The sequence below is a fragment of the Balaenoptera borealis genome, assembly GCF_965194805.1.
Source record: "Balaenoptera borealis genome assembly, chromosome: 14".
Taxonomy (NCBI): domain Eukaryota; kingdom Metazoa; phylum Chordata; class Mammalia; order Artiodactyla; family Balaenopteridae; genus Balaenoptera; species Balaenoptera borealis.
Window position 1 is genome coordinate 80,493,989 of NC_138875.1, and position 27,202 is coordinate 80,521,190.

At 43.8% G+C, this 27,202-nt stretch overlaps 1 protein-coding gene across 15 annotated transcripts in view; it reads right to left on the reverse strand.

Annotated features, from left to right (window-relative positions):
• Positions 1 to 27,202, reverse strand: part of KSR2 (kinase suppressor of ras 2) — a gene marked incomplete at its 3' end in the record, with an annotated part of 442,928 nt that overhangs the window by 410,811 nt on the left and 4,915 nt on the right. For 11 of the 15 annotated variants that reach the window (XM_082355701.1, XM_082355702.1, XM_082355700.1 and 8 more), the window contains 3 exons: positions 12,518 to 12,616; positions 11,674 to 11,866; positions 933 to 7,458 (listed from right to left, as the gene is read on the reverse strand). In XM_082355701.1, coding sequence (XP_082211827.1) covers positions 933 to 1,112 — 180 coding nt within the window. In that variant the 5' untranslated portion in view covers positions 1,113 to 7,458; positions 11,674 to 11,866; positions 12,518 to 12,616. Of the gene's footprint in view, positions 1 to 932; positions 7,459 to 11,673; positions 11,867 to 12,517; positions 12,617 to 14,384; positions 16,181 to 27,202 lie in introns of those variants that run through there. The other 4 variants (XM_082355711.1, XM_082355697.1, XM_082355699.1 and 1 more) reach the window with 4 other exon arrangements.

A 27,202-nucleotide genomic window follows, 5' to 3' on the forward strand; every position in this document is an offset into this window, starting at 1 on the left:
TGAAACCTTCTTCCTTTGACCAGATGGCCTTCGGAAGAAATAATTTCTGCCATCTTCTTTCTGAGTAACTTTGCATCCACCCCCCCCCCCACGAAATTGCTTCAAACTCCCCCTCAAGTTCTGTTGGAGAGAATGTTACAACACGCCAAAGATAACTCCTCCTCCCGACCCCTTTTTTCACGGTCCCACCAAGATTTCAGAGTATTTTCCCACACAACCTGTGTGTGCTGATCCAGGGTTGTTTTGGGGTTTTTGGGGGGTTTTGGGGGGTTTTTTGTTTTGTTTTTAACACGTTTCAGGCCTGCAACAGCTCCCTGCATCAAAATGATTTGATTGGAAATGGGTAGCTCAATGGGGAATTCTTTTTCATGCATCTTGCCTCCTGACATGTATATTACTGAAAACAAACAAGTAAACAAACAAACCAAATCCAAGGAGCAAAAGGGGGGCTGGGAAGGAGGCCGAAAAAGAAGAGGTCTATCTTTACAGGCAGCCCCATTCTGCGAGCAAAAAGCACCTTTTGACCACCTGCAGAATGCGCAAGGTCACGTGGGTTCTCTGCAGCGCCTTAATGTCTTACCCAGCACACAAGCAAGCCCCCGTGGCATATAAACAAATTCACAAGCAGAAAAAAGGGAGAACTCACTCCTCAAAGAGGAAGCGAATGATAACCACAGCCGCAAGAATAATAATAAAGAATAACAGTTACTACTACTCCTCCCACCACCCAGCCAAGCGCCGACGACAGCAGTACAGTAAAGGGACACCCAGTGCAGGCTTTGCAAGATAAATCACAGGAGACCAAATCGTGCCCACCTTGCTACCCTCCCACCGCTCCCCCACCCCCAACAAACAGAATCAAGGGAAAGGGGATGGTGGGGGAGAAGGGGGAGGGAAGGAAGGATGGCTTTCTTTCCATAGGCAACACCTACCTCCAGGGTCCGGATTTCTTTTTGTGTGAGGTCGTTGGAAGTAGCACATTTGGTCCTAAGCCCTTCCAGGTTGGAGATGCTCAGGTCTATCATGTTTTGGACCAACTCGCACTGCTGTAAGGCTTTTTGCAAACTCAGAGGCTGCTGCTCCTCGCTTTTCGTCATGTTTTCCTCATCCATCGCTTGCTCTGCAAGCCCCCTTCCCCTCCTCCTCCTCCCAGAGAGAAAAAAGGGGGGTGTGGGGGGAGTAGAGGTAGTCTGCCCCCTACGCCTCTCCAACCACTGCGACTTCTCAACAATGTCTCATGAAGAAGAAACCCAACATCTCACACAGGGTTGAGGGGGTGGGGGTGGGAGGAGGGGACAAGAGCCAAAATTTATTATTTTATTTTGGGGTATCAAGCAGACTTCATGAGAACGTCTCCTCTCTCTGAGTCTCTGGTCCCTGAAAAGGAGAGATGCTGCTTCTCAGAAGCAAACCAGGTGATGTGATGCTGTCTGTACACTTAGGGAGGAGGAGGAGGAAAAAGAGGAGGAGGGGGGGAGGGAGAGGAGGAGGAGGAGGAGGAGGAGAAGGAAAACAGCGCTCACTCTTTACACACCGGCTCCGTGAAGGACAAAATTATATATTTTTGGCTGGCTGGCTTTTATGTCAAAAAAAATCTGGTTTGCCCCCCTCCCAGTTGCAGTGACACGGCATTGTCCACCGTTTGTGGTGCTTTAGCGCGTTCTCAAGATGCTGTCTGCATTGCTCCCGCGGCTGCGGCGGCGACTGCGGCTGGTTGCTGGCTCGTCGTCGCGCTGCTGCTGCTGCCGCCGCCGGGCTCCGGGGGTGACGGCTGCTGCATTCGCTCCTGCCTCGCTCCACTCCGACATCTTGCCTGTCAATCAAGGTGGGGGGGGGGGAGCAAGGGAGCGCCGGCGAGGGATGGAGAGCAAGGAACCTGCATGGGAGTGGGTTGGTGGAGAGGCGCGGTGCGCGCATCCGCCCCCGCCGGGCCCTGGCCCCGGCTCGCCAGGGACCCGCCGAAGGAGGCGGAGAAGGAGCGCGCAGGCTCGCGCACCTGGCCGGGAAAAGGGACGATTCCCGGCGGCGGCAGGGGGAGCGGGGGGCGGGATTTCTAGGCGATGCGGAGCTCGCGTGGCAAAGTGAAATTACTACCGGGCGGGCGTGCGAGCGAGCAGTCGGCGGGCGGGGGCGCGGGGGAAGCGCGCACGGCGGGCCGAGGCTGCTCCCGGGGGCGGTGGAGATGGCAGGGACTGTGCTACAGCGCGGAGGCTGGGCCGAGGGGGCGGGGAGAGGGATTTAGTGGCCGGGTGGGGGTGGGGGCCACTACTACGGCACCGCTCTCGCGAGACGAGGCCGGAGCGCGGCTCAGCAGGTGCCCTCCCGCAGGGAGCAGGTGTGCGTCCAACTTTAAACCCCGTAGTGCATGCTGGAGAAACGTCAGCGTGAACCTGGGCACGTCCTCTCTGGCTTTCTAGCTGTGTGTGTGTGTGTGTGTGTGTGTGTGTGTGTGTGTGTGTGTGTGCGTGCGCGCGCTCCTGCCTTTTTGCTTGTCGTCTCTTGCTACTGGGGGAAAATGAAACAAACCTGGTGATCTCCCATGAGCTGTAGGAAGCTGCCTCCCAGAACTGTCACCCCGGCCTGCAATTGCCCTGAGGGGTGGCTTTACATTTGGAGAGTGAAAGGGGTTTTGCTTCAATCTGATTGTTACCATGTCCTACATGTCCTGCATGGTCTGATCCCAGCCTACCTAACCCCCCTTATATCAGCAAACTACGGTCCCAGAGTTAAGAATGGATTTTACGCTACAAACAACTGCTGGAGAAGGTGTGGAGAAAAGGGAGACTCCTGCACTGTTGGTGGGCATGTAAATTGGTGCGGCCGCTGTGGAGAACAGCATGGAGGTTGCTGAAAGAGCTAAAAATAGAGCTACCATATGATCCAGCAATCCCACTCCTGGGCATATATCCGGAGAAAACCATAATTCGAAAAGACATATGCACCCCAATGTTCACTGCAGCACTGTTTGCAATAGCCAGGACATGGAAGCAACCTAAATGCCCATCGACAGAGGAATGGATAAAGAAGATGTGGTACATGTATACAATGGAATATTACTCAGCCATGAAAAAACGAAATAGTGCCATTTGCAGCAACATGGATGGACCTAGAGATTGTCATACTGAGTGAAGGAAGTCAGACAAAGACAAAGATCATATGATATCACTTACATGTGGAATCTAAAAAAATGGTACAAATGAACTTATTTACAAAACAGAAATAGAGTCACAGATGTAGAAAACAAACTTATGGTTACCAAAGGGGAAAGGGAGGGAAGAGAAAAATTGGAATATTGGAGTTGACATATACACACTACTATATGTAAAACAGATAACTAATAAGGACCTACTGTATAGCATGGGGAACTCTACTCAATATTCTAAAATGACCTATATGGGCAAAGAATCTAAAAAAGGGCATATATGTATATGTATAACTGATCCACTTTGCCGTACAGTAGAAACTATCACAACATTGTAAATCAACTATACTCCAATAAAAATTTAAAAAAAGAAAAGAATGGATTTTACGTTTTTAAATGGTTGGGGAAAAAATCTAAAGGATATTTTGTGATGTGAAAATTAACAAGGAATTCTAATTTCAGTGTTCATAAATAAAGTTTTATTGGGACACTACCACCCATTTATTTATTATGTGTCTGTACCTTTGCATTATAGCAGCAGAATTTAGTTGCAGCAGACACTGTATGACTTGGAACAGCTAAAATATTTACTATCTAGCCCTTTACAGAAAAGTTTGTTATCCCCAGGTTAAATCGCCAAACACAGTCTTGCCTCAGAGGTCTTTGTACTCTATGTCCCCTCTGCCCAGGTCAAATTTCCCCCTAATCCTCTCCTGGTTGGCTCCTGTCACTTAGTGTCAATTCAAATAGGCTTCATCTCCCTGACCATTTTAACTAACAGTACTCCCAGCACACATTGCCCAAAGGATGTATTTAGGATAATTAGCAAAAGGCACCTCTTTAACAGAGCTCCATTCCAGGGATTGGGCTTATTGGGCAGAGTAGACTCAAGAGCTCAGGGTACATTATGTGTTCCTTAAAGGAAGCCACTTAAGAAGTAGAGAGAATGACAACCCGTGATGGCAAACTTTTTCTCAGACTGTGGGTTGTAGGGTTTCATGGCCCGTATAGAGCTGAACCAGCATTTTCAAAATCCCCCTGTCGATGAGGAGCTCAAGTGTGTTCTCTGTGCTCTCAATCTTTTGGACTATGAAGTTTATGGATTCCAATTTTCTGGTAAAATTCTCTTTTCATCCATTTTCTCCACCTTCTGCTTTGTTTTTCTTGAACATATTAATTATGGTTATTTTAAAGCCCCTGTCTAATTCCAGTGCCTCGGTCACCTGTGGGGTCTATTTCTACTGACTATTTTTCTCTTTGTTTTCAGTGATTTGGTCCTGTCTCTTGGCAGGCCTTGTAATTTTTGTTGAATGCCATACAATGTCTGTGCAAGAAAAAAATATCTAGAGTCTCCAGGTGATGTTATCTAACTCTGGAGAGGGCTCACCCTTTCTCTGCAAGACAGATGGCATGAGGACTGACCATCTTAATCCAATCAGAGGCTGAGCTGGATGGAGGCTGGGTTGCAGTTTTGATAAGACACCATTTAACTCTGGCCTTCACTTCTAAGGCCTTGCCTTTCAGGATTTCCAACTGAGAAGTTTAGGTGTTCACCGAGGCCCCTCCCACCAGTCCTGAGTTCTAATGGCAAGACTGCTGGAAACTCTGCTCTGTTTTTGTTTGTTTGTTTGGCCGCACTGTGCAGCAGGCAGAACTTTCCCAACCAGGGATCGAACCCCTGCCCCCTGCATTGGAAGCATGGAGTCTTAACCACTGGACAAACAGGGAAGTTCCTCTGCTCTGTTTTTCAGGAACTTTTTACTTGGTTTCTTAGCTTCTTGGCCTGCACTGTTTCAGAATCTGCCAAATGTCTTAAGGGGGATATTGCCATCTATCAAGCTCATTTTTCTGTCCCCCCACTCCTTCTCTCTGGGATATTAGCCTTTCAAGTCCCTGGTTTTGTCTCTCCAGCCCTAGAAGACTGCTGAAAGTTCTGTGGTTTCCCTGTCCCCCAGAAGCAGCTCCCTGCCTGGGAGTTAACTGATGAGAATTGTATTTCATCTCAGAAACTGCATTATAGGGCTTCCCTGGTGGTGCAGTGGTTAAGAAACTGCCTGCCAATGCAGGGGACACAGGTTCGAGCCCTTGTCCGGGAAGATCCCAAATGCCGCGGAGCAACTAAGCCCATGCGCCACAACTACTGAGCCTGCGCTCTAAAGCCCATGAGCCACAACTACTGAGCCTGCGTGCCACAACTACTGAAGCCCGTGCAAACTAGAGCCTGTGCTCCGCAACAAGAGAAGCCCGCGTATCGCAACAAAGAGTAGCCCCTGCTCGCCGCAACTAGAGAAAGCCCTCACGCAGCAACGAAGACCCAACGCAGCCAAAAATAAAGAAAGAAATAAAAAGAAACTGCATTCTAGCTCTGAATGACGAATGTCTCAGAGTAGCTTCATCAATGGTGGAAATAAATTATTGTTACTGGGCTACTGAATGAGCTGAAGTTGGCAATACTTCATTAGATCCCATAGCTTTTAGTTTCAACTATAAGAACAGTCTCAAATTTAAATATTAGAAGGCCGTTCTAGCCCAACCAAAACTTCATTCTCACATCCAGTGTGATACCTCTTCCCCGCCCCTCTGGTCTGACCACAGATGGCTCAGGAATCTGCAGGGTGGAGACTAGGCAGGCGTGTCCTTTCCTGCCTCCTCTCCAGCTCCCCTTGCTGGTGTACAGGAGCAAAGGAATGAGTGGACAAGGGGCCTCGGAACAGGCGAGAACAGGTATAGTTCTCGCTTGAGTGTCAGATCCTGCCCCCGCCATATCCTGATGAGCCCTCACATGCTGCCTCTTTCACTTGGGGGTGAACTGCGGGATCTTCGGAGACCTCCGTGGGGACCACGTGGGGACTCAAAGCACATGCTGTGACCTCTCGCACACCCCTTTTCCACTCACACCCTGGGAAGTACCCTACATTCTCTATCTGAGGGCCCCTTGCCTGGCAGGCTGGGTGAGTTTTTCAGGATGACTCAAGTCTAATATGTGCTCTAGCTCACGAGAAACAGGATGCACCTTTGTCCTGCTGCCCTCTCTCCTCACCCCAGGCAGCCTTCAGCGGGCAGTGAGATGCCAGCCGCTCCCCCTCGGTACGCCCAGTCTCATGAGTCTCATGGGTGATTCTTCTTTGAACTCTCCTCTCTTGGCTTGGGGGTTGGGAGGGGAGAAGAAAACCCCCTACAAAGACCTGTCAGAAAAACCTCCTCTGGATAAAATCTTGAACTTGTCTCACATCGGCTGGAGGCTGATGGTTACTGATGGTCAGAGGACCAGTCTGGCTGCCTCTTAATGGAAGGATGGAGTATCGTTACCCACTGCCCTCCCTTCGAAGCTTTAGCTGTAGTCCTGGGTTGATAGGAAGAGTCTCATTCCACATCCTGTTGTATTAGCAATGACCTGCTCCCAATATTTTCTAAGTTGCATTGTGAATGGGGACGCAAATTGGGAAACAGCAGATTCAAAGGTAGAGGGGTGGTCGATGACCCTGGAACTGAAAAAAACTACCATTGACTTGTCCTTAAAGAAGCTCAATGTACTGTTTTCCCAGGGCATTGCTTTTTTTTTTTTCCTTTTTTCCTACTGACTTCTTCAAGGAGGGGAAAAAGCTCAGAACACTAGCCCCCAGGACACAACCAAATCTTCATAGCTGCAAGAGGATTATTATTGCTCTGTTCTAACTCATTGATCCCCAAAACATAAATGGCTTTTTAAAAAATACCTTTGATGAGTGCAGGCAGAAAGTTCCTATCTTTAACCTTGTGAATTTTTCCTAACATCAGAAAACTGACTTGTTCTAGAGTTCTTTTGGCCTTTTGCCTCTTTGTCTTTTAATTTTCCAATGTGAGCAAAACAACCAGATCACTCTCTTGATGGTGAGATAATTTGAGCTCATCGTAATGGACGATGATTAGTCCAGTGATTTATGCTGGCTTTACAAATTAAGCACTGAACAATGCACTGTGAATTTTCAGACACAGCACCCTCAGGATGGAAAAGGACGCGGACTGTGGCACTCTCCGGGTTCTGAGAGATACACAGCCGAGGAGGACTGAAAATTGCAGTAAAGTGATGCCATCAACCGAGCTTGCTTACTTCTCATGCCATCTTGTCTATGAAGTTCTGCATTAGCCCAAATGGTGTCTTTGTGTGAATCAGAAAAAGGCATCTGCTCTGCAAGGGGACCAGGGGTCACAGCTTGTGGGGCAGAGCACGGTCTGGATTTCAGACTTACTCCGATCTGGGCACCTTATGAAGGAAACAACCTGCATGGCATCCATCTGCAGCAGCCCTGAAGAAGTTCCCAATTCTTTTGTTTTTACTGTTGAAAAATATGCATAACATGAAATTCACCGCTAGTGACATGTAGTCCCTTCACAATGTTGTGCAACCATCACCACCATCTAGTTTCAGATCGCTTTCCTCACCCCAGAAGGAAATCCCGTACAGGTTTAGCAGTCACTCCACATTTCCCCTCCTCCCCCTGCCTTGGGCAACCACAAATCTGCTTTCTGTTTCTATGGATTTACGTATTCTGGACATTCCACGTAAGCGGAACCATACAGTATGTGGCCCTTTGTGTCTGGCTTCTTTCCCTTTGCATAATGTTTTCAAGGTTCATTCACGCTGTAGCATGTGTCAGTACTTCATTCCTTTTTGTGGTTGCATAATATTCCATTGTGTGCATATCCTGCATTTTATTGATCCACTTATCTTTTGGTGGATATTGTTCTTCCACCTTTTGGCTATTGTGAATAGTGCTGCTGTGAACATTTGTGTGCAAGTTTTTGTTTGAACACTGGTTTTCGATTCTTTGGCTATATATCCAGGAGTGGAATTAGCATAGATGGTGATTCTACGTTTAACTTTTTGAGACACTGTCACTGTTTTCCATAGTGGTTGCACCATTTTACATTCCCACTAGCAGTGTGTGAGGGCTCCAACTTTTCTACATCCTCCCCTCCTGACTCTCCTTGCATCGATATTGTTTCATTATTGGAAAAAGAAAAAAAAACATCGTAATGGCGTACTTAGGAAAGTATTGACACATTCATTTCTTGAGTGCCTGCAATGTGCTGGGAGAATGCTACATGCACAGGATCTAAAGATTAATAAGGGACAGTGCATTCTTCACTTTTCTCTTAGTTACAAGGGACAAAAACCCAACACAAACCAGTTTAGACAAAAAAAGTGACTCAGATCACCAGGAGGTGAAGGGGAAGAATCTTGCTCTGGCCTGGCACCATCCTTTTCTCTCCCCATCACTCAGCTCTGCTTTCTTCTGTGTTGGCTTCGTTTTTAGGTGGCTTTTCCCCAGGAGGTGACAAAGATGGTAACAGAGAGCTTAGCAACTCCGTGAGAAAAAGAGTCCCTTTCTCCTTCGTTCCAAAGAAGTTCTAACTCATTGCAACTTAGTTCCAGCTAGTTTCAACATAAGTTGCAGGAGTGAATGTGCACTAACCTGGTTTGGGCCACCTATTCCCAAGCCAGTCACCTTGGCCAAGGGGGTGGAATGTGAGGACGGGCCAGGCCTGGGTTGTAGGAAGTGGCATCAACTCTACCCAAACCACGTGGTATGAGATTAGGGGAGGGCTGGTCCCCCAAAGGGAAAGAGGAATGCTATTATCAGAAGAAGAGAGGGTATATTTGGCCAGACAAAAGCATCAGCAACATTCCACCCTCCTTGAGAAAGTCACAGACTAGTGGGGAGACCCGTGCAAACAAATCCTGTAATTATAATATGCTCTGGGAAAAAAGGAGGTGAGCGCTTTAGACCCCTGCAAGGGAAAGGGGGGAGACTCTGGGAAGGCTCTGTTGAGGTAGAGATTCTGAGGCTGAGACTAAAGAAGAAATGGGCCATTTGCAGCTATGTGGATGGACCTAGAGATTATCATACTTCATAAGAGAAGTAAGTCAGAATGAGAAAGACAAATACCATATGATATCACTTATATGTAGAACCTAAACTATGATACAAATGAACTTATCTACGAAACAGAAACAGACACACAGACATAGAGAACAGACTTGTGGTTGCCAGCGGGGAGAGGGGACAGGGGAAGGATGGATTGGGAGGTGGGGATTAGCAGATGCAAACTTATATACAGAATGGATAAAAAACAAGGTCCTACTGTAGAGCATATTCAGTATCTTGTAATCAACCATAATGGAAAAGAATATGAAAAAGAATACATACATAATATATATATATATGTATAACTGAATCACTTTGCTGACCACCAGAAACTAAGACAACATTGTAAATCAACTATACTCCAATACGAAAAAAATCTTTTAATAAATAAATAAAAGAAGGAATGGGAATCCTCCAGGTGCACACAGAGGTACCGGCTTGTGCCAAAGCACAGAGGCCTGAAATCAATGGTGATTACAGACAACTGCAAGAAACATGTACTTGTCATGATGATTTTTAAAGTCACAATCGAAATACTAAACCATCTGGCCTGGCCTTGAGAAGGCTCATGCTGGTGAGTGAGAGAAGCCCTGTCAGTCCTTCCTCTACTGATTGGCTTCAGCAGCCTCTATAGGAAGACCAACCACCCTCATTTACTGGGGACTGAGGGATTTCCTGGGATGTGGGGACTTCAGTGCCTAAACCGTGACTGTCCAAAGCAAACTGGGACCCTAGAGTGAAGTTCCCAATTCATGAGCACCTACAGTGTGCTTAGAGTTGGGATCAGTGCTATGGGAGCATATGTTGTTATGGAAGACTGCTCCCTGTGTTGAAACAAAACTTGCACACAGATGTTCAGAGCAGCACTATTCACAAGAGCCAAAAGGTGGAAACAACCTAACTATCCATCATCTAAAGCGCAGATAAACAAAATGTGGCCTATCCACACAATGGAATCTTATTCACCCATAAAAAGGAGTGGAGCACGGAAGCATGCTACAACATGGATGAACTTGAAAACGCTACGCTGAGGGAAGGAAGCCGGCCACAGAAGGTCACATCTGTATGATTCCACTTACATGGAATACCCAGAATAGGCAAATCCAGAGAGACACAAAGCAGATTAGTGGTTGCCAGGGGCTGGGGGAGGGGAGAATGGGGAGTGAGTGTTTAAAAGTATGGGGTTTCTGTTTGGGGTAATGAAAAGGTTCTAGAACTAGATAGAGCTGATGGTTGTACAACACCATGAAGGCACTTAATGCCACTGAATTGTACACTTTAAAATGACTGAAATGGTAAACTTTACGTTAAGTATATTTTACTGCAATTAAAAAAAGAAGAAGAATCCCCAAAAGGTATATAAACTAGGTGAACTAAAAGCCAGCCCACTGGGCCAAATTTGGCCTGCAGTGAGTTTCATTTGGCTTCAGGGAGTTTTAAAATTTGAATTTGTGGCAAACAGATCTAAAAGGGGATATTTCGCATTAAAAAATTGATGAGCAATTTATTCGGAAAAATTCGAAAGCCTGGCCCCACTGAGACTGCATCTGCCCCTGGCAACGTCAGGAGGAGGGCGGAGGGGCTGCTTTACTCTGAGGCTGAGGCCTTCCATTCCCCTTCAGTCCCCTTGCCCCCAACCTTCACCTGGGCTCCTTCCCTCCTGTGCAGTACCTGCCTGGCCCACAGAGGCCCTAGGCATAGGCTTTCCAATACTTGCACAAAACAATTAGAAAAGAGGCAGATGATCAAGTCTGGAAATCAGGCACACTACATGGTGACTTCCATTTTCATCCCCTTGTAAATGAGATATCAGTGGATTATCATTTCCCCCAAAATGCTATATGACTTTTGAAAAGGTCAAGCAGTGATTCAGAACCTTTGCTGCACGTGGGAATCACCCAGGAAACTTTTTAAAGTATTGATGCCTGGGTCCTACCCACCCCCAAGAGATTCTGACTTCTTTGGTCTGGGGCGCAACTTGGGCATTGGGATTTTTTAAAGCTCCCCAGCTAATTCTAATATGCAGCCAAAATTGAGAATTACCGCTTTACAGCTGCCTTTTAGAGAATCACCCTTTTTTGGCCTCAGATGTCACAGAGCAAACTGCACACAAGTTGAAAATCTCTGTAGCTGTTACTAACATGTCTTTTGTTGTTCTTGATATCTACCCCTACAGACACAAGCTCTCCTCAGCTGGAAACACATGAGCAAATCATCTATTTTGTTTTGGAGGGGAGTCCACTGCTCCATTATCAAAAGGACATCTAAAGCGCCTCATAAAATCAAGACATTAACCGCACGTTTGTTTAATGGGTGTGAAGGGCTCCAGTCCACAGTGTGCTTGGGCCTAAGGAAGCCATCTGATAAAGAACACATGCTGTTTCCCCGGGCCGGAGTCTTAATGGTTTGTCATGTGAATGTGTGTGCACTGTTCAAAGTGATCACCCCTTTGCAAAGTGCAACTGTGACGCAATTGCTAACATCCTGGCCATGCATTTTCCATGTGCTCCTGCTTGTAAGCTCTCTTCCACCAGAGCAATTCAACGGTGCAAAAAAGCATCTGCTGGCAGGAAAAACAAAACCTGTTCCATAGTCTGTGCATATTCAAGGCACGCTACCTACCTTGGTACCAGACCTTTGCTGAGGTCAGTTGTGCCCGGGTCAGAGATGAAGCCCACCACCGCCTCCAGTTCACACGTGGGCCGTCTGTCTGGCCGATAAAAGCAGAACATGCCTCCTCTTCACACCCCACCACAGCTGTCTGCAACTTGCCTGGTGGCCCAGTGTTGGCTCAGCTTCCAGCACCCATCTGTGACTTGGGGGAAAAAAAAGAAAAAGAAAAAAGAAATGCATGTGGTGAGGGAACAAAATTGCCCACGTCATCCTGGATGAGCCTCAAGTCATCCAAAATTTGATTGCCTTCTGAAAGGTATAGACCTGGAGTTTATTGAGCCTCATTTTGTACCCAAGTCAGAAAAATGGAACTGAAGGTCCTTTACAAGTCTCGTCTGCGATTTTTGGACTTTCCTTTTCTCTGAAGAAATGGAGGAGAAAATTAGAAATGTTGAGTGGGACAGATCACAGGTTTTCCCCTGTCTTGTGCTTTTTGTGCATAGAATCAGATAAATCGGTACCAGTTTAGTTTTCTTGGTAAATTGAGAACATTTTTTTTTTTCATCAAAAGAAGTACAAATGTTGGCTTTTAGTTTTTAAAGACAGACCCGGTCCCCGGTTTCAAATGAGCTAGAAGGTGAATCGTCCTCAATCCTGGGACATTCACCTAGTCATTGATTTGTTTATTTATTCAATCCAAATATCAATATATTTCTGATTTTAAATAAAAAGTCTGATTTCCTGATAGGATGACAAGAAGATGTCGAGTTGAAGGAGGTGATGATCCTTTATCATCACAAGTAGAGCTGGGGTCCAGGAGAGGTAAGAGGCTCCTACAGGGAAAAATACTGACCTGGAGCCGGATGGCCAGGTTCAAATCCCAGCCCTGCCACCTCCTGGCCCTGTGACCTTATTCAAGGGATTTCAGCTCTCTGGATCTGGGCTTCCTCACCTGTAAAATAAGAGTAATAATAGTCTGCCTCCTGGGGTGGCACTGAGGATTCAGTGACTCAACTTGTGTAAAGTGCTTAGAACGCTGCCTGAACATTAGTAATAACTGCTTCTGCCCCTGGAAACACAACAGTAGCACAAAGGCAAAAGCATTTTTGTAGCATGGCAGGTTTACACACATGTAGCACTGTCACAAACCCATTTTTTTTTTTTTTTAAATCTGTATTGGGCTAAAATTGGAAGATCCAGTTCAGAATTTCTACAAGTGCCCCAGGCTGACCAGTTACATCAGAATTGCAAAATCCCAGAGAGTTCCCTGGTGGCCTAGTGGTTAGGATTCCGGGCTTTCACTGCCGTGGCCAGGGTTCAATCCCTGGTTGGGGAACTGAGATCCTGCAAGCCGTGCAGCACGGCCAAAAAAAAAAAAATTGCAATATCTCAGATCCCACCTGGGACTTACTGAGGCTCTCTGGGGTTAAAGTCCTGGGGATCTGCATTTTAACAAGCATCCCATGGGGCCGTGATGTACCCTAAAGCTAGAAAAGCATGAACAGACTTGACAAATAACGATACCCGTGAAGCCCAGATACTGCTGTTACGGATCCACTAGAGTAGTGTCTCCAAAACTTCATTTGAATATTATCTTTATGCACAATTTTTGCCCAATTATTTTACAATCTGACACAGCATATGCTTATAGTTTTATATAAAGTGACTCATGGTTTTTACAAAAGTGAATTTATTTTATTATTTTTTTAAATTGATTTTTAAAAATCAATTTAATCGGAAGCCTGTGAATTTATTTTAAAAGGGAAATTTATTTCATTCGAGTGAATGAAAAAAATAGGTATCTTGCATAATTAGATGATAACTATAAAAGTAAATATAATTTTAAAAATAATGTTATTAAATTCTACCTAGACACTGTTACCTGCTGAAGCTCTGAATTTGCAGCAGCATCTTTTTAAAAAAAAAAAAAATCGGCAAGGGTTGGAGAGGTGTTACAGTCTTTCTAGCACCACATGGAGACCTTCTCCTTCATGAAATGATTGCAAGGGAATGAGAGGGGAATAACTTCCTCGTTGGGGGATTCAGTGCCATTTAATATTGTATCTAGGACTTCCCTGGTGGTGCAGTGGTTAAGAATCTGCCTGCCAATTCAGGGGACATGGGTTTGAGCCCTGGTCCGGGAAGAGCCCACAAGCTGCAGAGCAAGTAAGCCCGTGCGCCACAACTACTAAGCCTGCGCTCTACAGCCCGCGAGCCACAACTACTGAAGCCCATGTGCCACAACTACTGAAGCCCGCACACCTAGAGCCCGTGCTCTGCAACAAGAGAAGCCACCGCAATGAGAAGCCTGCTTGCCGCAACTAGAGAAAGACTGCTCGCAGCAACGAAGACCCAACGCAGCCAAAAATAAATAAACTTATTAAAAAAATAAAACAGTGATCTCCATTACACTTTTAAAATATATACATATATTGTATCTAAGCAGCCCCTTAAGTCCCTTCCTAGTGAAGTCACGGCGCACACTTTGTGCAGAACTGCAATCAGGTCTTTGTCTGAAAGTTTACTGACTCTGGATTTGCACACACACTCACAAAAGAACAAAACAAAAACAAAAACAAAAAGCCCCAGGATATTCAAGACACTGGGAGTCATGGTCCGGGCAGTCCACACTTCTATCTCCACAAGGTTCCAGGACCCACTTCAGATGTCACTCTCAAGGGCGACAGATAGATTTGGGTTGGTATCCACTACCCACTCACCTACTATGCTTTGTGACCTTGGGCACACCTCCAGAGTCCGTCTCCACAACTGTAAAATGAGAGGATGCCTGTTCGAGCCATGATGACATAATGATGTATGAAAAGCCCCTAACAAAGAGGGTGACACGTGGTTGATGTTCAGTAAATGGTAGCTTTCAAAAATTACCAAGCCTTCATATTTTAAACCACTTTTGATAGAACTATTTGTAAAACACTTTTCTACTTCCTAAATCCCGCGTAACTACTTGATGATTCAGGGTTATCATTCTGAATGTCTCTGTAGTCATTTTATTGTCTTTGGACGCATTTCTAATAGCTTCCCAAACTCACACTCCTCTTTGGCCATTTCACATACGCAGTGGGCTGGTAACCAAGCTCAGTGTCCACCAATAGAAAACTGATTAAACCATAGCGAAATTACATGGGTAGCCAATAACAATGCAAAAAGATACTCCCATAGCAATCAGAAAAATACAAATTTAAGCACTGAGCTATTTTTTGTCCATCCGCATAGCAAATATTAAGTACAATATTATCTAAGGTGGGTGAGGAAATGGCAAATAAGAACTTCTATGCACTAATGGTGGCAGTGTAAATTGGTACAACCTTCTGGAGGGCATATGCATTTGACCCAGCAATTCCATTTCTAAAAATCTATACAACAGAATCTCTTCCGTACAGGCACAAGAATGTATGTGCAAAACAAGTGTTGGTGAGGATGTGGAGAAGTTGGAGCCCTGGTGCGCTGCTAGTGGGAGTATAAAGTGATACAGCCACTGTGAAAAACAGTATGACGGGTCCTCATAAAATCAAACATAGAATTACCATATGATCCAGGAATTGCACTTTGAGCACATACTCAAAAGAATTGAAAGTAGGGACTCAAACAGATATTTGCACATGAATGTTCATAGCAGCATCATTCACTGTGGTCAAAAGGTAGAAACAACCCAAATGTCCATCAGTGGATGAATGGATAAACAAAATGTGGTCTAGTCACACAGTGGAACATTATTCAGCCTTAAAAAAAGAATGAAATTCTGATACATACTACAACATGGGTGAACCTTGGAGACATTATACTCAGTGAAATAAGCCAGACATGAAAGGACAACTATTGTACGATTGCACTTATGTTGATTACCTAGAAGAGTCAAATTCATAGAGACAGAAGTAGAATAATGGTTACCAGGGGCTGCGAGAAGGGGCAATGGGGAGTTATTGTTTAATGGGTACAGAGGTTCATTTTGGGAAGATGAAAAGTTCTGGAGATGGATGGTGGTGATGGTTGCACGACAATGCGAATGTACTTATGTCACTGGACTGTGCACTGACAGTTAAAATGGTAAACTTTACGTTAAGTATATTTTACCACAATTTAAAAAAAGAATGCAGTGCTAAACCAAAAAGGTGTCACTTTTGAACAGAACTTTGATGCCCTGGGGACATTTTTCTTTTTATTTCATGTTCAAGACTATGGGTAATGGGAGGACAGAGGACAGTGCAAATCTGGTCTCAAAATAAGCAGAATGCTACTGAGTTTATCTTTTTTTCATTTTGTATCTCCTATTCATCTTCATTCCCATTGAAATACTAACAGAAAACTGCTAACATTAAACAATTAATAATTATACAATTTGGGCTTCCCTGCTGGCACAGTGGTTAAGAATCTGCCTGCCAATGCAGGGGACACAGGTTCGAGCCCTGGTTTGGGAAGATCCCACATGCCAAGGAGCAACTAAGCCCATGTGCCACAACTACTGAGCCTGTGCTCTAGAGCCTGCCTGCCTGCCACAACTACTGAGCCTGTGCGCCACAACTACTGAAGCCTGCGCGCCCAGAGCCCATGCTCTGCAATAAGAGGAACCACCACAATGAGAAGCCCGCGCATCGCAGTGAAGAGTAGCCCCTGCTCACCACAACTAGAGAAAGTCCACGTGCAGCAATGAAGGCCCAATGCAGCCAAAAAAATAAAAAGTAAAATTAATTAATTAATTAATTAATTTAAAAAATAATTATACAATTAGACGTTGTGATATGATGCCCTTCACAAATTTTGCAAGTCATAAAGATTCAATGAGATAACATGTATAAAGTGGTTAGCACAGTTCCTTAGTTATTATTGTTCTTATTTTTGTCTCATTTAATTCTCAAATCATTCCTGTGACTTGGGTATTATTGATATCCCCATTCTGTAGCCAAGAAAAACCAAGGCTCAGAGAAGTTAAGTGATTTGTCCAAGGTCACACAGCACCTGGCAGAGCTGAGGCTAAAAAGTGACTGTCAGACTCCAAAGTCTATGTACTTCAGATGTAGAAAACAAACTTATGGTTACCAGGGGGAAATAGAGGGGGGAGGAATAAACTGGGAGACTGGGATTGACATATACACACTATTATATATAAAATAGATAACTAATAAGGACCTACTGTACAGCACAGGGAACTCTACTCAGTACTCTGTAATAACCTATATGGGAAAAGGATCTAAAAAAGAGTGGACATATTTATATGTATAACTGATTCACTTTGCTGTACAGTAGAAACTAACACAACATTGTAAATCAACTACACTCCCATAAAAATTTTAAAAAACAACAAAAAAACCAAAGTCTATGTGCTTGACCCCTATGCTGAGAATACTTTGCCAAGCCTTCAGTTTCATGAGACAATTCTAATCGTTCCTAAAAGTGCACCAAAGCAAGTATTAATTAATTTTTTACATTTCAAAATATCATTCACTTACTTATTACTGTAGTCAAATATATTATAGTACACATCACTTCTTCAAAGTATTAAATGATTTATTCAAAATAATATAGTTGCGGGTCTTCCCTGGTGGTCCAGTGGTTAAGAATCGGCGCTTCCACTACAGGGGGCGCGGGTTCGATCCCTGGTCGGGGAATTAAGATCCCATTGGCCACGCGGCGCAGCCAAAAAAAAACCAAAGAAAAAAATGAAATAATACACTTGAAAGGCACTTAATTTAAAAGACCCCTCTATCCTACCCTTCCCCATCTCACCTTTCAGGTCCTGTTCGTTAAAGGCAACCACCTTCAACCCTCATATCTTTTCCCCTGGTACTTACTACCACCCTTCTAAATGAGAAACTTATAGTGACATTTCTTGATTTATCAAGTTTAGAATGTTTATTGGCTCATTTCTCCCACACGAACATCACTCCCCATTACCCTCCTATCTCTCCAACATCATTACATAGCACTTTGAGGGTGGAAAATGTTTACGTTAGGTTTTTATTACAACCACATAAATACTGTTTACTGCCAAACCAAGTACATGCACTATGGCTATGGCTCCTTTCCTACACGACCCTTTGCTTTTCCTAGAATTAATAACTAACTTGGTTTTTTTATGTCTCTGGTTTTCTTACTATTGTTTCTAAGTAATTCTCCAAGTGCTCTGACATCTCTGCCATAGGCCTATCAACAAAATGTTCTCTACATTCAAAGAATCAGTTTCATCTATTTCCCAGAGACCGCCTCCCAGAGTCTGTTTTCTTGCTCCAATCTGGACAAGTTGCTCTTTGGGGCCTGCTACACAGCTGTCATTTTGAATCATCTCTTTGCCATTGTCCTTGGAATTCCCTTTATTTTCGCCCATTTAAAATCTCCCCTTCCCTGGAGTCTTGTCCTTCTCGTTCTCACTTTACTCTATCATTTTGTTGGAACACATTTCCAAAAGCTTACTAAAAGAGGGTAAATGGGAGGTAATTTTTTTCAAGTCTCTGCATGCCCAAAAATACTGTTCTAACCTCACTCCTCAAGGACAGTTTCTCTCATCCCAGCCTTCCTCAATTACTACGTGTGAGCTCCCCCAGAAAGGACATGAACTTGGAGGAGGCGGCTCTCTGTAGCTGAGGCTGAGCACAAAGAAGCTGACAGCAGAGTCTGTCTCCAGGTCATGCTACCAGCAGCTGGACAGCAAGTCCTTCCTTGAATAGGGTCTGGACCATCTCCAGGGCCCATCCTTACCGTATGAGTCTGCTATGGCTGCTATAACAAATTAGCACGAACATAGTGGCTAAAAACAACACAAATTTATTATCTTACAGTTCAGAAGACTGCAAGTTCAAAAATACCTTGCTGAGCTAGTGAAGGTGTTGGCAGGGTTTTGTTCCTTCTGGAGGCTCTAGAGGAGAATACATTTCTTTGACTTTTCTGCCTGCTAAAGACTGCTCACAATTCTTGGCTTGTGGCCCCCGGCCAGCAATCACATCACTCTGACCTCTGCTTCCATTGTCACATCTTTCTCTAAATCCTCTGCCTCCCTCTCTCACTTATAAGGACTCTTGTGATTACACTGGGCCCACTGGGATAATCTAGAATAATCTCCGCATCGCAAGATCCTTAACTTAATCATATCTGTGAAGTCCCGCTTGCCATGTCAGGTAACATAGTCACAGGTTCCGGGGATTAGGAAGTGGACATCTCTGGGGGGCCATTATCCTGCCTACCAAAGTCACCAAAGAGACGGATATTCTAGAGTAGCTGGTGAGATTAACACCAAACAGATACAATGAACTTGATGCCTACATTTGTCTACAATAACACCTCGCGTGGATGGAGAGCTTACTCTATCCCAAGCACTGTGGTAAGTGCCTGACACGAATATCTCATTTATTTCTCTCAACAGTTCTCTGAGGCAGGCACTATTTTTACAATCCTTATTTTGCAGATGAGCGAGAGGCCCAAAAAGATTGAGCTATTCACCTCTGGTCAAACAGCCGGTGAGTGGAAGACTCCTTATTCAAATCCGGGTCTGCCTGACTCCAAAGCTGGTGCCCTTGACCATGTCTCTCTAATCCTTCTTTGCTTGTTGCTAATTTAGGTCTTTAGGCTGCTAAACACAACTGCCTCTCCTCACCCTACGTGCCAGCTCAGGGTGGCACACGACAAGGGCTCAATAAATATTTGTTGAATTTAATTCCCAAAAAAGTCATCTCTTGCTGGTTTCCTCATAACTTTTAGGGCATTCCCAATTCCCATATTCTCCTTCTTGCATCCAATACACTTTTTTTTTAGTTTGTTTTTGTGTTTTGGCCACACCTCGCGGCATGCGGGATCTTAGTTCCACAACCAGGGACCGAACCTGCACCCCCTGCAGTGGAAGCATGGAGTCTTCACCACTGGACCACCAGGGAAGTCCCTGATACACTTCTTTTTTAAATAAATTTATTTATTTACTTTTGGCTGCTTTGGTTCTTTGTTGCTGTGCGCGGGCTTTCTCTAGTTGCGGCGAGCGGGGGCTACTCTTCGTTGCAGTGCACGGGCTTCTCATTGCGGTGGCTTCTCTTGTTGCAGAGCACAGGCTCTAGGCACACGGGCTTCAGTAGTTGTGGCACATGGGCTCAGCAGTTGTGGCTCGCGGGCTCTAGAGCACAGGCTCAGTAGTTGCGGCGCACAGGCTTAGTTGCTCCACAGCATGTGGGATCTTCCCGGACCAGGGCTCGAACCCGTGTCCCCTGCATTGGCAGGCAGATTCTTAACCACTGTCCCACCAGGGAAGCCCTCTGATACACTTTTATTGGGCATCTATGTGCTGCCCACTGGAGAAATTCAAAGATAAATAGAACACGTGGTTTACTTCCGGGGAGCTCACTTTCCAGTGAGGGGATCATGATAGTGACCTAGGAGTAATTTTAAGTTTTTCTCTCTTTTCATCTCTTTAGACAATTAGCGGTGAATGTGAAAAAAGGAGATATCATTGTTATTGTTTTCCCCCAACTATCGAGGATAGAAACCAGAAACACCAGAAGAGGAGGCTGGTAGCTCTTTCAGACTATTTTTCACGTTAATACATATTTTCACTATGCACACAGTACAGGGGCAGTTTTAGGTTTTGTTTCCCTTTTTAAAAAAATGGGAGCATGGTCTGCAGATTATTCTTATGCTTGTTTTTCCATTTAGGAAGGCACAATAGATACATTGCCAAGCTCACTTCCTCTTAACTGTTTCATTTCCCTATTGGTGCTCATCAAAATTGTTTCAAGTGTTCCCCCCGTCCCCAAACTTGCAGGATAGGAACTTCCTTTTGCAGCTCAAGTCCTGGTTACAACAACCTTGAGGAATGACAGCTCTACCTTTTACTAAACCATGGGGCACCTCGTCCCCAGAATGATCTTTCCAAAACATAAGTTTGATGATCTCTCCTCTCCCAAATTTCCCCAAGGCCCTGCAGCATAAATCCAAATCCCAACTGCCTGGCCTAGCATGAAGATTTTCAGAAGCTGGCGCCTCGTCCAGAATCAGCCTTGAGTGCTGACGGTCTACACACACATTCCACACCCCCATGGGCTTTCTTCATTCCGCCTTAGTGGTCTTCTTGCAGACTCTCCACTGCACAAGCCTGTCTGGAATCCGGGTAAATTTTACTCATTCTTCAGTTTCTGCTGAAACATCACTTCCGCAGGGTCCTTCCTGGCTCCTCCCAGCCTGGGTCTCCCTTTACTTTCTTTCACCCTGGGGGCGTGCATCACACTAGTAATTAACTTACTCAGTGTCTGTGTTGCCTGCCCTTCTCTCTCATCCACTTGAGGGTCTTTCTCCTTTACCTGCTGTACCCCCAAGGCATAGCACAGTTGGTGGCCCACTGCAGGTGTCAATAAATGTTTGCTGAAAGGGTGACAATGAATGACTCATGGGGAAATTTTACTGCTCCTAGTTAATACACAAATGCGTAGGTACAGTCTCATGTTGAATATTTGGTTCCACTGACAGTGATAAAAAAAGAGAAAGATCGCTTACCAAAATACAGGCATCCTACTTTCTTTTTTAAAAGTACCTTATCTATTTTAAGAGTCGTTCTCTTCTCGTGGTTTTTATTCGTTTATTTATGGCTTTAATCACTGTGATCCAATTTATTTTTTTAATTTTATTTTAAAATTAGTCAGTTTTATTTTACTAATTAATTTTTATTGAAATATAATTGATTTACAATATTAGTTTCAGCTATACAACACAGTGATTCAATATTTTTACAGATTATACTCCAGTTAAACTTATTACCAAATAATGGCTATATTTCCCTGTGCTGTACAAATAGATGTGATCCAATTTATTTTAACGGAGTCTTTAAAAATATAATTATCTGAAGCGATTGGCAACTTATCTTGCTGTTTATTGTTTCTTTTGTCTCTTGCTCATGGTGAATTGTTTCCTTGTGTGTTTTGTAATTTCAAACGAGTTGATCTTTATTTGTGGGAATTCTGTATGTCAAGGCTGAAGGTTTGTCCTTCCAGAGCTTGTGTTTAGCTACTTTCTTCACTTGGCGGTTCCCCACAGTGTAAATTAAAACCCAAACCTATGTGAGTACAGTCGTACTGTGACAAATTCAGAGGGGGCATTTCTTGCCCACCCAGGCCCACCTAAGGAGAGATAAACATCCGAGTTATCACCCTATGCTGGCTGGGCAGATTTTTCTAGAACCCCACTCCCTTCCGTAAGAGTGGAGCTCTTTGAGGGTCCTTGTTTGTGTGGAGGCCACAGTTCCAATTCCCCCCAAACTTTGTCCCCTCTGTCCTTTGGTTTGTTTGGTTGGTTGGTTGGTTTTTGGTTTTTTTCTTTTTTTTTTTTTGGCCATGCCGCACGTCTTGTGGGACCTTAGTTCCCCAACCAGGGATTGAACCTGGGTCCTCTGCAGTGAGAGTGCAGAGTCCTAACCACTGGACTGCCAGGGAACTCCCCCCTCTTTCCTTTGGCACCTTTAGAAATCAAAGACCTCCTCCTGCTACTCTGGATTTCATACCCTCTTTTTCTGACTCCAGAAGATTATCTCTATTTTCTCCGGTATTTCTAGTTGACTATCAAATGTGGGAAAGTTTTTAGATTATCTAGTCCAGAATATTGCCCAAAATGGAAACCCAGTGGACTAGTTTTCAGATCTTTCCCTCATTCTGTATGCATGAGTCTATTTTTTTAAGTCACTTTGTTCTCCTCTTATTTTCTGTATATTTACCACCTCTCTCCTGTTCTCTTACATTTACAAGTTACATTACAGAACAAGATGCCTTATGCTAATAATTTCTCAGTATAAACCATTCTTTTTTTCCCTTAGTATTTGGCTCTTATTATTGGCTCTTTTTCAGCTCCTAGCCTATCTTTTTTTTTGTAATTTCCTAGTGAACAGGCACCAAATATAGTTAGTATTTAATCTATATGTCACCTACTCATTTAAATGCTCTTCTTTAAAAAAAAAAAAATCTAACCCAGTCTTGCAGATAAAAAAAATCTTGAGGTCGACAAAACTGCTAGCAATGTTTCCATAAAAACTGTTGTCAAAAGACTGGCAAACTTGGTAACACTAGGTAGCTAAGTTTTTAAAAATTCAGTACTAGTAATGCAAGTCACATCTACAATTTGAACGAAAATTCTAACTTGCTTCAAACTTATTTTAGGCCTAGATAAATTACTTTTGGTCTTAGATCTAGGAATATATGCATATAAACATTCTATTGCTATACAAGTATACTGTGTACTTTATACAGATAATATTTGCAGCCTAGGGATGCTGTAGCGGTATTTGTAATACTGTTCATCCTCACTCATAGCTTACTTGGAACTTCTCCTTAACATAATACCAAGTAAGAATTAGATAAGTATTAAAGTGACTACTTTTGTCATTGCTCTAGTCAAGGTTACACGTTAGCTAACTTATAAATAAGTCACTCTCCATGACAGAAACATCAGCCACTGAAATAGTTTATGAGCACAGTCACAAAGTTTTTTCAAAAGGACTTTTAAAAATTCTCTTAGGGAATTCCCTGGCAGTCCAGTGGTTAAGACTCCACCCTTCCAATGCAGGGGGTGCAGGTTTGATCCCCGGTCAGGGAACTAAGATCCTGCAAGCCGCGGGTTGCGGTCAAAAAAAAAAAAAGAAAGAAAGAAAAAAAAATTCTCTTAGTTATGTCAGCTTTGGTTAATGAATATTCTACCTGGCTTTTCTTCTCAGCCTCCAAGAAAGTTTTAAGAGTTGGTAAATCCCAATTTTAAGGATTTGGAGAATTGTCACTGTAGCAGTTATCTATTGCTGCATGACAGACCACACCTAAACGCAATAGCTTAAAATAACAATCGTTTAATTTGTTCCTGAGTCTGTGGGTCAGGAACTCTGTCAGGGCTCAGAGGGGCAGTTCATCTGTGTCCCATGCGGTGCCGGCTGGGGTGCATTCATGTGGGGCTGGAGGACCCACGCTGGCCTCACTCACAGGGCTGGTGCTTCAGCTGGAACGGCTTGAACGACTGGGGACTGCGCGGCTGGGCCTCCTTCCTTGTGGGGCTGGCTGGACTTCCTAGTGTGCACGGGGCCTCCTGGCTGTCACCTGAGTTCCCGGACTCCCCTGCCTTGGCCTCTTTCTCCAGCAGGATAGCCTGGACTTCTAGACATGGCAGATGGTGTCCCACGCTGGTTAAAGTGGAACCTTCCAGGCCTCAGCTGGGAAGTTCCAGAATAGTATTTCCACCAGATTCTGCCACATTCCATTGGTCAAAGCAAGTCAAAGGCCAGCCTCCAAGGAGTGAAGAAATAGATTCCACCTCTTGAGAGGGGAAGAGGCCCCCATCCACAGCGACAGGAGGAATTGTTGGCAGCCATCTTTGCAGGCAATCTACAACAGTTGCTTTACCCAACTAAATACATAGCACCCATTCTGTTTATAAAGTTGCTACAAATCAAAGGGGGAAGTTTATTAACGACAGTTTAGGATAACTTAATAACTAGTATTAGTATAGTTCATAATACTTAGACTAAAGATGTCAAGGTATTTTCCTAATATAAATACACTTAGGGCTGCGTTTAAATATCACCGTCATTATTCAGCACTTAACAGTTTCAAGTGAGAAGGCACAATCTCACTTGATTAACAACAAAGCTTAAGTTAAATTCAACTCCTCCTTAGGATCTGGGGGATTACCTTTACTTATTTATTTGCTTGTTTATTTTCTAAACAGCAATTCTATATGGCTTGACTTACTACATTTTCCCATCTCAGAATAATTTCCAAAGTCCTTTTTTATTTATTTATTTTTCCTTTTTTTTTTTTGGCTGAGCCATGCCATGCTCCAGATGGAACCCATGCCCCCTGCAGTGGAAGCGCAGAGTCCTAGCTACTGGACGGGGGAAATTCCCGTGGGTGATTACCTTTAGTTCCTTACCTCTGTGTGTGTCTTCTCCCTGGTGGTCACTTAGGAGTATGGGGAGACATGAATAAATTATCTTGTTTTCTTGTTCTGATGTACCATATTGTAGGCTTGGAAGAACTTTCTAATCCCACTAATTGTTTTTAAGAAACAACGATTTTGATTTTGCAAATTTTACCACACCGAGTTCTCCACAGTCGGGTACACCAAGATCTTACCACTGCAACCCTTCCTGGTGTTAAGCAGATGGATAATTTTGAAATATGTACGTATGGAATTAAGTTTCGTGACTATCCAAATACGCCAACCACTTCCACGGCAGTTGGAATTATGCAGTGGAAAACATTTCCAATGATGCCCTTTTATGTGTTAATTTTGCAAAATTTATTCTCAATTATAATTTCAAATCACCTGAGCAACAGAAGAAAATCAGAAGTTGTATCAAAACCAAGAACTTATTTGAATTTAGCATTAAGAAAACATTTTTAATTAATTAATTGGCACAAGTTGAAGATAACCCGTATTTAACAAGCCAGTTCTGGTTGACATTTGCCAAAATATGACATATTGAATATGTTCTCTTTATTCAATACCCCTTAAATTAAATTGTGAAAAAAAATTAAAGCAGAGGGTATAAAATAATCTACTTCCATGAGACTCAGGAAAATTTAATTAGATACCCCTTTAAGTAAGAAATTTGCTTTTGTAAAATTTTTTTTAAATCTGTACTTTAAATGACCTTTAAATTTCAAGACTTTTTCAAGATACAATTGTCCAGTCCTCATATTCATGAACATGCCAGATATTTTAATTTCTTGCACATCTGCCAAGTCTCTTCAGTTTAGAACAAGATTTAATTCTAAGGTGCCTCCCTTTTTAAAAAACACACTTTCTCCAAGTCAAAAGAATTTTTAAAAATATATTTTGAAGAAGCCCATAGGCCGCAACTAAGACCCAGCACAGCCAAAAAAAAAAAAAAAAAAAAGACTCTAAGGCATTGTCTAAACTAGTACAAAAGCCACTGGTTGAAAATGAAAATGTTAAAAAAAATTCATAATAAAAAGATAAATTGTTAAAATATATATATATATATATATTTTTTAACCATCTATATCTTTGAAACACTTAAAATATTTTCAGGTTTAAAAATCCTCCTCCAGACTGACCTGCGGCAGCCTTGGCTCTTCAGTGTTCAGTACTACTCTCTTGCTGTACTTTTCAACATTACATTGATTTTAAATACACTTTTTTTTTAAATCACATTGCCATTGAACTTGGGCCAAATACTTTGAGTGAGTTTAGGGGGATTGGAGGAATGGGATGAAATATCTATAAATAGCAGTTCTCTGTGTAGCATGCACTGTATAATAAAGTGTGTGTAACTCTGCCATGCAATGTAAATAATGACAGTAATTTGCATTTTCTTATTACTATTCGTCCTCGAATTGAATCTGTGGTCTTTTGCCAATATTAAGGTCTATTTCTCACTTCCTTACATCCCCCAGGGTCCCTACTATGATGGGAGTGGGTAGTCAACAGTCCCCTTGTTCAGCACACAGATCTTAATGACAGGTACACATCCAGCTGCTTTTTTGCCTCTGCCTTTTCAGTCTCACAAACCCAAAGGCAGTATGGTTCACGGCTGGACCAATGCCGAACAGAGCCAGGCCAGTGTAACTACACTTCCATCACCTCTTTATTGACACCCTTTTCTCTTTTTAAATCCCAATGACCCCGGAGATTCTAGCCCAAGGCAATGACGCTGAACTCCAAGTAGGGAGAATTAGGAAGGATTCCAGAAGAAGAAATATTTTTAAAATTTTACCAGCCTGGAGGGCCTATTATTAATGTGACAGAATAATATGATTAAGAATAAACTGGACTTATTTTCTACTCTAGACTCATCACAAATGGCTAAGGGGGATTTTTTTTCCCCCAAGCAATTAAGTCTTAGAGTCCTGGGGTGCTGGGCTTGCCTTGCTCAAGGGAGCTAGGATGCCTAGGATCTTAGGGACTTGAGTGGATTCTCAAGCTTCCAGGCCCTTAGAGGGGCAGGGGTGGGAGTGCGTGTGAGAGGGGAGTGGTCAGGCTCCGTGAAGCTCCACGCTCGGGACGCAGAGCAGCAGTGGGGAGCGAGATGGCGGGAGAGAGACAGATTACGCGATCCAGCTTATCAACTGCGATGTGCACACAAACTGCCCGGAGAACTTGTTATAATGGAAGTCTGATTCAGGAGGTCTGGAGTGGGTCCAGAGACTCTGCATTTCTAACAAGCTCCCTGGTAATGCCCATACTATGGGTCCTGGGGCCTCACTTGGAGCAGCAGTGGGTAAGGGGGAGGAGGTGGGAGGACTTCGAAGGAGGGGCACAGGAAAGTCTAAACTTCATGCTCTGTGGCATTGGGAGGAATGACAAAAGTTCTGGGTGGCTGAGTTGTACGCTGAGGGAAAGGACACTATTATCAACAGAACTGTCCATCTTCAAAGGGATCATCCAGTCTGTACGAAGAGCGTCTATTCCAACAGACTATGTAAAGAACTGAAGACTAAGAGCCCTTCCCCAAATGTTCTGGCCTGTTTCCCCACAACCTCTTAGACTTCTTGAATGACCCTACAGAAGGGAAGGAACCCAACTCCCAACCCCCAATAGATTGAATTTCTGAACT